Source organism: Centroberyx gerrardi, chromosome 15 (genome assembly GCF_048128805.1).
Source record: "Centroberyx gerrardi isolate f3 chromosome 15, fCenGer3.hap1.cur.20231027, whole genome shotgun sequence".
Classification (NCBI taxonomy): domain Eukaryota; kingdom Metazoa; phylum Chordata; class Actinopteri; order Beryciformes; family Berycidae; genus Centroberyx; species Centroberyx gerrardi.
In genome coordinates this window covers 27,362,808-27,374,665 of record NC_136011.1, presented here as the reverse complement: position 1 = coordinate 27,374,665, position 11,858 = coordinate 27,362,808, and the positions used below count along the sequence as shown (strand labels likewise).

The window sequence follows — 11,858 nt, the reverse complement described above, 5'->3', positions numbered from 1 at the left end:
AACGCACGGTCAGCAACTAAATCCACACAATCCATATTAGAAAAGCGAGCCTCTAAACGAGCCGTTTGGACTTCCGTAACTTTGTGGCGTCACAAAGGTTCGCTCATTATCATTTTTGTAAGAAATAATAGAATAACAAAGTGTTTTTTTCAAAGCGGTCGAGCGGTCGTCATCGTTTATTACCGGAGAGTTTTCCCTACCTGTAGCCGCCGGGCCGCGGCGTCTCACGTTTCACTCTCGAAACGGTTAGCCAATCGGAACAGAGGGGTCGTTAATATTAATGAGCCTTAAAGACACGGAGACAGAAACAGCCTGTTCTTGGTAAGGCTCAGAGAGATGCTGGAAAATGAACGTGTAGAAATGGATTTGAATGGACCTCAAGACAAAATAAAACTCTGGAAAGTGGAGAATATGGGACTTTAACTTGCCTGAACTGAACCGTTAGCTAAACTTTTTCGTGTGACAAACAGGTGAAAATGGATTACAGTGACGTCAGGTTTATAGCCAACTTTTTAGGTGAAACTCATGACAAGTTCTGGCTTTGCAGCTTGGCCAAAGTGGGAAAAGAAGGAGAACTATTTGAATGCCATAGAATTGTAATGAATAGAACAGGCAGTCTGTCCATTTGCACTGAAACATTTTCTTTCAGCAGCCCTCTGTGGTGAACATTTCCTCCTGCAGCGGCAGAGCGAGGTCTGTGGAAACTCACACCTGGATCAGTGAGGTGTCTGCTAATGGTGTGAAGTAAAAAAAAAAAAAAAAAAAACTTGAATGAAAGCACGGTTACTTTCAGGCCTTCAGCCGCTGTGGAGCCCCATCACACATCGAGCTACACTCCATTAGCAGCAGCCATTGCAGTCTGCCTTTACTAAAACTGTGAAGTAGAGGTGAATAGCCAGAGTATTTACCAGCTGACTCCTTCAGATGGCCGAAAAGAGAAAACACTATTATGGTTTCAAACAGCTCCTCTGTGGGGTGGAGCAGTGAAGAGGGCCGCATGTTCCCCTCATGTCTATTTTTAAGAAAGGGGAACACTTTTCAACAATATTCTATCTTTAGGCCCAATAATAGCATTCTACGACGCCGTATTAGGGCCAGGTGAATTTTTTTTTACCGCAGCCGGGAGGGAGGGGGGAAATATTCAGTGACAAAACTCAGAATTTCTGCAATTAAAGTCAGAAATTTGCGAGAAACAACTCGGAAAAATCGTATTTTTGGCACTTCAGTCTCCACAGCACACACAGCCTGAACATGAGGAGGAGCAACTAACATGGCATCATTACTTTTCTAGATAGTGAAATTAATGAAGTTGGTAGGTTGTGATTCAGAGGTTTTTTCTGAACTATCCCCCTTCCCCCAGCTGCAGTAAAAAATAATTTCACCTACAGTGGCCCTAATATGCTGTTGTACCTTTCAGCAGGAGCGGTAAGTAAAGTAGAAAAATTACTTCAAAGTTTATCTCCTGTCCTGATAAAAGTCTTGTTGGTACAGTGCAGGACTTAATGTCATTTAATAGCCTTCACAGATATAAATCGCTGAAAATCGATGAAATCTAAACACAAGCTATGACCTTTGACCTTTTGAAACGCACAAAAATCAGTTACTGCTGTTCTCCTTTGTAGAATAGTGCAGCAGTATTCAGTGTTAGTGCATGTAGCAGCACTCTTATTCCTGCTAGAATCAAAAATACACATAATATTAGTTCACTGATGAGTTGAATCCAGCTAAAAGCCTTGATCTCCTATTGATTTCCCTTATTAAATCTCTACCAATCACAAAGCAGGAGATGTAGATGGAGAGAAGCAGACGAGTTAGAGAAGGATTTTTAAGCTTTGAGACAACAGGTGTGGATTGTGCAACTCAATGTCGGGAAGATGTCCCTAATATTAATATATATGTAGTTGTACGTCTGTATCTGTGTGTGAATATCTGAGAATGCATGAGCAAATCTTTGCATGTGTGTGTGTGTGATATACGCATACATGTATGTGTGTATCTGTGTGTTAAAGTTACAGTCTCAAAGCCTCTTGTTGGCTGACACAATTCAAACTGTCCCACAAAAACATCAACGACAAATGTAAAAATGCGATATATTTACGATTTAACTTAATTATTTAACTTCATTTTTCTGCAAGCTGTCTCTTCAGAGGTAAAACAATATGTTATCAAACAGGATTGGGCTGTTTCTGCTTCTCGTGAAGTCTCACCACTGTCTGAACTAGGGAAACCAATATTGGCTTTTCAATAAAAATCTGATATCAGCCAGTCAGTGTCGCCCACCGCCGATATGATGGAGGTGAGGAGAAGATTTTACTCAACAGTTTCATGGTGCTAGTCTGTGAAACCTGCAATGAAAACCTGCCTCACTCTGTCTTAAATAAGGATACAGGTGGGGGGGGGGTTTTTGTTGGTAGCACCAGCGGTCCAGGTTCCTCTCTGTTTCTGCACACAGTCAGCATAGTTGCAGATATCAGCGCTCGTTTTCCTCCTTCATTAGAAACCATTTGCCTCCATGCACTCTTGTCCAGTATGAAAAACAAATTTCCACAGAGCGAGAGAATCCATCACAGGAAACATGAAGCCAAACTTTTTTTTTTTTCCGAGTCGAGTGTTTTCATCTCAGCGCTGCGTTACGTTCAGGAAGAACAGGAACTCTCCTCCCGGAAATAATCCTCAGAAACACTTTACCGTCACATCCATGGCTTTTTATTCAGGCCGCTTTTGTTAGCCGGGACAGCAGCTCATTTGCATGCATTGCAAAATGATTGGAGGAAATGTACACTAGACAGAAGTAAATGGGCTGTTACTCTATATGACACCGATATTCTCATTTAAGGAGCTGCTAACTAAACTAAGAATTTCATCAGTCTGGGTTTCAGTGGAGAGTTTTAGTGTCCCATGATGGTCTGAATGCTGTTTCAGAGGCTTTTCCACCCTGATAAGAATAAACACTGAATCCTTGTAATTTTTTTTTTTTTTTTTTTACATGAAAATTGCCTAAATTACATATATTGGCAAGGGCTATCAGCAGCTTAAATCCAAAAATATCAGTAATGGTATCAGCTTTCAAAAACCCATATTGGTTGAACCCTCGTCCTAATACTTACTTTGACTATAGCTTATATATATATATATATTGTGTGTGTGTGTGTGTGTGTGTGTGTGTGTGTGTGTGTGTGTGTGTGTGTGGTACCACAGACGTTCAGCAGCATCATAGGTCTGCAAGGCAAGTAGGCATCCATCAGGCAGATATAAGATCCAGAACTCAGAAATAACTCTTCGAACGTCAAACAATCACCCAGACGAAACGACTCGGCTTTGAAAAATAAACCAGCATCTTTTATTTGGTGAGTGGTGACATCACTATATGCTCTACAGGCAGCTCTATGCACAGTTACAGCTTCTCTGCTCTACATGTTGAGTAGTATAAAGTGATTATATGCATCTGTGTCCCTTCAAAATGTGGCCCTCCTCTTCCTCCTCCTCCTCCTCCTCCTCCTCTTCCTCTTCTTCGTCGTCGGATGATTCCAAAGCCATTTTAGTCAGCACTCAGATCATAATTTCTCCATCCGGGACAGTTGTTTCATTAAATGTTAATGGCACGTTCGCTCCACTGAAATTTAATGGGACAACTGTTCCGTTGTATGATATTTGTTCCACTGGAAGTTAATGGCGTTCCAATTAAATTTAATGACACAAATGTTCCATTGAAAGTTAATGGCACTATTGTTCTATTAGAGTTTAATGGGACAGTGGTTCAATTCAAAGTTAATAGTACAATGTGTTCCGCTGAAATTTCATAGGGGAATTGTTCCATTGAAAGCTAATGGTGCTATTGTTCCATTGGAAGTTAATGGAATTATTTGTCCAGTAAAATTTTGTCAGATAAATGTTCCACTGATAATTAATAGGACAAATTCCATTGAAAGTTAAACGGGACATTAAAAATTATCTGGACAGTTGCTCCACTGAAAGTCAATGGCGCTATTGTTCCATTGAAATGTAATGGGGCAAATGTTTCACTGAAAGTTAACAGGGCAAATCGTCCAATGAAAGTTAATACGACAAACGGTTCCTTTGAAAATTCACGGGGCCGTCGTTCCATTGAAAGTTAATGGAACAATTCCACCATTGAGAGTCAATGGGACAATAGCGATAACACGTTGCACTTGTCATCAACAGAACTCGTATCTCATTGCACCTTTTATTCTTAGAGCGTTCCCAGCCCTTTCTGTCCCAAACACACCAGGAAACAGCTGGATTTGGGTTTATTTTTTAGTTTTTTTTTCCATTGACAGTATTTGTCTCATAAAGCTGACTGACCAAACTGCAGGCGGACACACATCTTGATCAGGACGGCCCGCAGAGTGTTTGGACCAGAATCTTTAGTGTTTAGTATCTTATATACAATGTAAACATGTACTGTGTCGATCGATAGATAGAGAACCACGTTGGAGAACACGTCATAGTTGGCTGATTGATTTTCGGATGTCCTGTTGAGTAATACTGCAATATTTTTGGAATGGACGGTTCCATGAGGATGACTTGAGGTATTCACACGAGCGCTGGCCTCTCCTCAAAGCGGCTGTGAGGGAGAGGAGGAGGAGGAAGAGGGGGAGAAGGGGGAGGAAGAGGAGGAAGAGGGGGAGGGGGAGGAAGAGGAGGAAGAGGAGGAGGAAGGGGGGAGGGGTAGGAAGAGGAGGATGAGGGGGAGGAGGAAGAGGAAGAAGAGGAGGAGGAAGAGGAGGAGGAGGAGGAGGAAGAGGAGAGAAAGGTAGGGGAGGAAATGGGGAGACAGAGAGAGAGTGATGGTTATTGATCCGGTCAGAAAATGAGTGTAAAACTGATCATGCATTATTGATACATTGATATTTCCCTCTACTATATTTACTTAAATTTATTCATTTATAGATTGGCACAATTTGAATTTATCCGAAAGATGCATGTGCTTGTGTGTATATGAGTCAATGAGTGTGTGTGTGTGTGTGTGTGTGTGTGTGTGTGCGTGTGTGTGTGTCTGTGTGTATGTGTGTGTTTACATCAGGTGTTTAACAAATACAGATTTTTACTGTTCATCAAATCATTCATAATTGCTCACATACATAGACATTGTGCGTGTGTGTGTGTGTGTGTGTGTGTGTGTGTGTGTGCGCGCATGTGTGTGTGTGTGTACACTCATAGTACATGTATATACATGCCAGTGGCAATTTCACGGGTGAATGAATGTGAATGGCTTCTCCCATGTTAGTCAGCCAAATTATCCAATTAGGGATGTGATCAGGAAGATAACCAATCAGAAAAAAATAGTTATTTCCCGCTGGGCCAAAAATATAATATCCTTATTCAATTAATTGAATAAACTTTAGGGGAAGACGTGAGAGGAGGCAAATTTAACTCTTCTCCTCCTTTTTGTTAAAGTCATAATGAAATGGAAAATGACTTTTTCACCGTGTTAGCTAAAAATTGTAATTTTCTTATAGTTTTTAAGACCCCCCCCCACACACACACACACACACACATACCTCACATCATATAAATCCTGCAACTTCACAACTCTCAAACTATAACACACCTTTTCCTAAGACACCATGGTTGAGTCTCAGTGGCTGAATTTATTATGAAGAATCCAAAATTTGTGAAGTTCAAGATTCTGCACAAAGCATTTATGAACTGTTTCAACCAGAAATAAGCAAGACATCATCGTGTGTGTGTGTGTGTGTGTGTGTGTGTGTGTGTGTGTGTGCCCACCAGTTGAAAGTTGTTTATGAGGTGGTCCATGTTCATGTCGTCGTAGCTCTCCTGGAAGGGGCTGGGTTCGCTCCTGGACTCCTCCGGCTCGCTGGCTCCAGGATCTTCTAAGCTGCGGGGGGGAAAAACAGAAAGATTGTTAATCCAAAACACTTCATATCCATAAAAAACAGGAGTTCTAACACACTGTTCAACCAAAAAAACATTTGAAAAGCCTTTATTGCAAGGCTAGCTCAAAATATAATATCCAAAACATACTCTGACATATTTTGGCTATGCAGCTTTCGTAAGTTTTATTTGTACCATATTTGTAATTTTGTGTCTTTTTCACCACTCTGAACTGTTTTTAACTGTGTTTGTGAAGCACTTTGGTTACATTGCTGTATGAAATATGCATGTGCACCAAACTGCATGAAGAAAAAGTTAATTTTTTTTGCTTAAACTCTCTCTTGGAAGCATTTTGGAAGTACTTGGAATCAAACCAAAGAGCTTCTCCACACACAGAAACCCAACAGAAGCATCTCAGTCGTCTCTGCTGTGAAACACTACAGCATACCTATCATTACCTGATGTTCGTCATTCAATATTTAGAAAGAACCCAGTCTGTGGAAATGTTTTCATCCTGTCAATCAAAGTCTTAAATTACCCACAATCCTTGAAAATATATCAGAATTTATGTTGCGTTTAGTGCCGGCAGTCTTTTTAAGAGCAGGTGTCACTGATGTCAAACGGCGGATATCTCATTTCGGGACCAAACTCTATAAGTACGTGCACAAGTGCATACACACACACACACACACACACACACACATCATAAACACCCATATGCAGATTAAGAGGCCACACAAACACCCACATGGACATGAATGTGTGTCAACATGAAATACAGGCACACACACACATAGACTAACGTGAAATCACACACACACACACACACACACTTAAGCATGGGACACTCACATACACAGACAAACGAGGCTGGGGGGAGAGGGGGAAACACACGAAGAGGAAAATAGTTTTAATAGAAATTTAAGATGAAGTTGCTGGATCCTGAATCTACCAGACTGCGTCTTCTCTGCACCGCACTGCTGAGAGGAACTGAACATCTCTGAGTAAGACCTGGTGTCTAATTAGACCTGTGGATCCTGAGTCTGCATATTTACCTCCACCAATGAAGTCGGTTTTGTTTTCACCCCTATCTGTCAGTCTGTCAGTCTGTCTGTCTGTCTGTCTGTCTGCTCAGTCTCTCGGCCCAAGGATCAGCTGATTCGATTTTGGTGTCGATCTGGATCTGGGATTTCCACTAGTAGACTGTTTTCACTTTTAGCCAGAACTATTATGCTGCGTTCATGTGCTGCAAGGAAAGTCCGAAATCTGGGGCTTCCAAGTCGGCCGCTACACAGCGTTGCTTTCACATGCTATTTTGTCAGAGAATCAAACCGGGAAGACAAACGATAAACAAACATAAACCGTTACGGGGGCTGCTGCTTTGAGAATCGGAGAATTGCTCAGTGTTGGTGGAGGTTTGGATTCTACCGAGTGCCTTCTAGCTTCATGATGTTTTGAATAAGTTTGTCTCTCGACTTCATTAAAGCCACGATTGGTTAAGTGAAGAAAACGCCCCTCCATCCCTCCCTCCCTCCCTCCATCCCTCCCTCCCTTCACACCCAGCCAGCAGCCATGAGCCTGCAGCTGATTGACGAGCCGCAGAATTTACTTTGAAAGCAAATAGCAGAGCAATCGCACTATCAATTTCTAATATATATATCTATGTCAAATTCTGACATTTTATCTTACTCATTTGTGTTCGCCTGACATGTGGATTACTGTTGCTGAATTCAAACAAAAAGTCAGCCAAGAAGACCTAGGCTTTAAAATGAAAGCAAAGAGAGAGAGTGACAGACAGACAGACACAGACAGACAGACAGACAGACAGACAGACAGACAGACAGACACAGACAGACAGACAGACAGACAGACAGACAGACAGACAGACAGACAGACAGACAGGGAGACAGACAGACAGACAGACAGACAGACAGACAGGGAGACAGACAGACAGACAGACAGACAGACAGACAGACGTCTACCTCCTCTTCCCCGTCAGGACGGAGTTGAGGTATTTCTTGACGGCCATCTGTTTGCGGAAGCGGCTGTAGTTGTCTGTGAAGATGGCGTCTGAGTGGCGCTTCACCGGCTCCTCCACCAGGTCATCACTGCACAGAGAGAAACCACACACACACACACACACACACACACACACAGACACACACACACACACACACAGAAATGAAAGGGTTAGGGCGGGGAGCGAATTCACCTGCAGGGTGAAGGGTTTGAATGCAGCTCAGGATCTCTGTTTCATGTCATCTTCTCTCTCTCTCTCTCTCTCCCTCTCTCTTTCTCCATCTTAGTCTCTCTCTGTCTCAGTCTGAGTCTCTCTCTCCCTCTCTCTCTCTCTCTCTCTCTCTCTCTCCCTCTCTCTCTCTCTCCCCCTCTCCCTCTCCCTCCTGGCTCCTGTCAAGTCAAATCTTAATAATTTCAAATGCCATTAGGTCGTTCGGTTTTAAATCATCAGAGAAAAAAGTTCACACTTCAAAACCTCTCAGGCCACACGAAATGACGAAATATCTTTTCAAGTTCCACAAAATCCCTTATAAAACACACATGAAAAGGAGTTTTTGACATGTGAAACATCCAAAACCCGTACATGTATTTTCACATCAAACTCAGTGCTGAATTATGTGCTTTAATATAAGATATGATTACCAATTTCCTCAGAGAATTGAATAACCAAAGTTCTTGGAAATTGTGCAGTTTGAGGGGAAAAGGAGACGCACAATGAAGCTTTCTAATTAATTTTTTTGCTTCATAACTAAGCCACAATGTTAAAAATGTCTTTGCTTTTTCTTCTTCTCAGCTTCGCATTACTTCTAGACAAGCAGTGAGGGATGTAGTGGAAATAAATAAGAGAGTAAACTCTGACCTCCAATTGGTGATTAATTCATAAGGCCAGTATGAACAAAAATCAGTTCTACTCTTAGAAAAGCTTTAATTTTTTAACCTTTTTTCCCCTAAAGACCATATTCTCAGTGGCACCACTTACTATGATTTATATGAGGTTGCAATTTAAGTCTAAAGCCTAAAATGGTGGGAGAACCGTGTGCAAACTGCATAGATAAGATTCCTATTTCTTAAATGTTTAATTTATATTTTGTTAATTTACATTTTTATACTACTAGTTTTTATTAACTACTTATATCCTGTTTTGTTGTAACTTTTGTCACTGGGGCTTTAGCACCTTTTTTCTACAACCTCAAAAAGAGACATATTCCCTAATTTTTACTGATACATTTTGTATTCATATTACGTTTTTATCATTTTGTCTTAAATGTTTGTTAAATGTGGCCTAAGTGATCAACTCATCAAGTCAAATTCCTTTGTATAAAACTGATTCTGATTGTGATTATTTTTATCCTGAATTCTGATTCTACTCTGCTCTACTGTATTGTGCGGTGGGTTCTCCCTCCTCTGCCTCCCCGCTCCTCCTGCTCCGCGTCCCGGTGTGAGAGGAAACCCACCTGACCCGCTTCCCGATCAGGGACTCCAGGTATCTCCGCGCTGAGAGCTGGCCCAGGAGTTTGCTGTATCCGCTGGTGAACAGACCGTCTGCGTGTCTGGTCGGTCTGCCGAAGGGCCAAAACAGTCATGGTTATGGCACATATCAGTTATGGCACATAACAATACCGAAAAGCCAGCTACAAACCATAAAAGTCAGTCATATGAAAGCTTTCTCCTATGGAGACGCATGCCAGCACCATTATAGTCAGCGTCTTGGTCAAAAAAGTGGGCGGTGCGGAGGTTTTCTCTCAGTTTGCGGTTAAATTATATTGATGTAAAGGGGAATAAAGCGCATATTAAGTCAGCAAAGCGATTTATTTTATTTGCTCTCAAAATCAAAATGCCCAAAACCTCCCTGACGAGAAAAGCTATAGTAATCCTATAATACATTTTTGAAGGATACTATAGGCCTACAAATAACAACAATACTAGAGGCTATTCACCTATAGGAATACTATAGGAATGTTACAGTGAAACCATAGGAATTAAAAGTAAAATAATTAGGTGCTAATAACCTCGCACTGAGCTCCAGACACTATAAATCACTAGGCCTATAGGAATATTACAGTGCTTTTTCGTTAAGGTTTTCATGTCCGTTCCGTTGTCATTTGGTGACTGAAGGAAGAAAATGGCTTTATAGATAATGATTTCTTGTATAAAATCAGAAACAATTCAATCTGCTTTATTCCGCTCTGTTCAGGTAATATCTGGGAGATTTTGCCCTCACTGGCCTCCGGCATTATTCAGAGCAGAATCCGAATATTCAAAACACTTTATGGCATAAATAATGTCAATATGCTTCAAAAGTCAAGAAATTCGCGTTTGGTGTGAACATAAATGAACTTGAACATGAGTCTATAGAGAAGCGTGTTCGGAAATAAACCGAAACATGCTATTAAATGATATTTATCCACACGTCTAATTATATAGCACGGCTTTCCCCCCTCATCAATAATCCAAAGAAGCCGGTTTCCCTCTCACCTCATGGATGTGTATGGTAGACTCAGGGTCCGGGAGTACAAGACACTGCACAGGGCTATTAGGAGAAGCAGCTGGGGACCGGTCCGCTGTAACATCGCTTTAAACCTGAAAATGAAGACGGTGATGGGTTAATCTCTCACTAACCTGAACACCATGGAGATAACTGGAGATTTTGTATCCAATTTACTGATGAGAGAAAGATAGTACGACTTTTTTTCATCAGTACTCCCTCCTCGTTATTCATTGCACAAATTACGCACAATACTCGAGTCTTAAAAGCTCAGAATTTACGTGTTGAATTGCAGCAAAAGCAAAGCAACAAGAAAGTAGAGTAGCTTAGCCATAAAGAGATATTTGATTGTATTTTTTTTTTTGGCAAATACTGTGGAAATGTGACGGAGAAGTAGAAGAAAACAGAGGAATCCGGTGCGTAATTACGCACGGCGCCGATATTTTGGCGAGGACTAAACACCTTATTACACCGCGGAAACGCTGCAGTTCTGTTGCCATCATCTACCACGAACCGACCTGATTTTGTCAAGCTGTTCCTCATATCTTCATGGATATCTAAAACGTGCAATATATTCAATGCAAAATGCAATATTCATACGTTTAGAGTGACTCCAAAACGCGTCTGGCATGCGCAAAAAGGAAGATTCAACATTCAAAAACGATCAAAAATGGAGAAAACTGAGCGCGCATCATCTCAGAGAAACTCTTTTTTGCAAATGCTTTCCAAACAGCTTCACAGAATAAAGTCTTACATGTGCTTTAGAGAAAGTTGTCTGTTTTTTGTTCGTCCTCTCTTCCTCTCTCTCTCTCCAAAGTCCTGATCTGGTGCTGTATCTCCACTCTTCTGATCCGATGGTTCCTGTCTCTATCTCTCTGCCTCTCTGTTCGCCTTCAGTCCTGCTCCTGTTTTATACATCTGAATAGTTTTCGTGCAGCAGGAGGGGATCAAGGGCCTGAGACGTCAGTAGGTCGCTGCTTCCGTCATTGGCCTTGCTCACAGTCGGAACCAAACAGGCCTATGGTGAAATTAATGGAGTTTTTTTTTCTTAATTGTTGGAATAACTTACTTATATGTCATGGGTGATGCCGTTGACTCATTCTGATCTTTTCCCCTGGGCTCCTCTCCCATCGCAATGCGGGTCAGCTGGTAGGAAGGCAGGGAGGGAGGAACTGGAAATCAGCCTAGAAATCAGAATGAAACCCTAGAAGATCTGAACCTGAGGGGGAACTCAGGGTTTATGCACTTTTTCTACCCGTGTACATTTTATTCGGTGGAGATGGAAGGTGGAGAAGGACTTGGAGGAGCCTGTTGGAGCCAAAGCATCTTCTTATTATAGGGATTGTGTACAAAATGCAAAACTGTTTTTATTTTATTTTTTAGGAATTTAACTTCATTAGATGTTATGGGTTAAATTTGCTGTGCTAATGTCAAAGTTCTATTGTTTTTTTCGCTGTCTAATTGTATGTTTTTTGTGTATTGTTTTGTTCTGATTTTG

The 11,858-nt window shown here is 41.4% G+C and overlaps 1 protein-coding gene across 1 annotated transcript; it reads right to left on the bottom strand.

Moving 5' to 3' along the window:
* Positions 1-4,576: 4,576 nt before the first annotated feature.
* Positions 4,577-10,445, bottom strand: vip (vasoactive intestinal peptide). The gene is made up of 5 exons (XM_071897424.2): positions 10,351-10,445; positions 9,330-9,434; positions 7,839-7,964; positions 5,749-5,860; positions 4,577-4,585 (listed from the first exon to the last, which is right to left on the bottom strand). The coding sequence occupies exons 1-5, from the start codon at positions 10,443-10,445 to the stop codon at positions 4,577-4,579; spliced, it is 447 nt and encodes a 148-aa protein (XP_071753525.2).
* Positions 10,446-11,858: the final 1,413 nt, after the last annotated feature.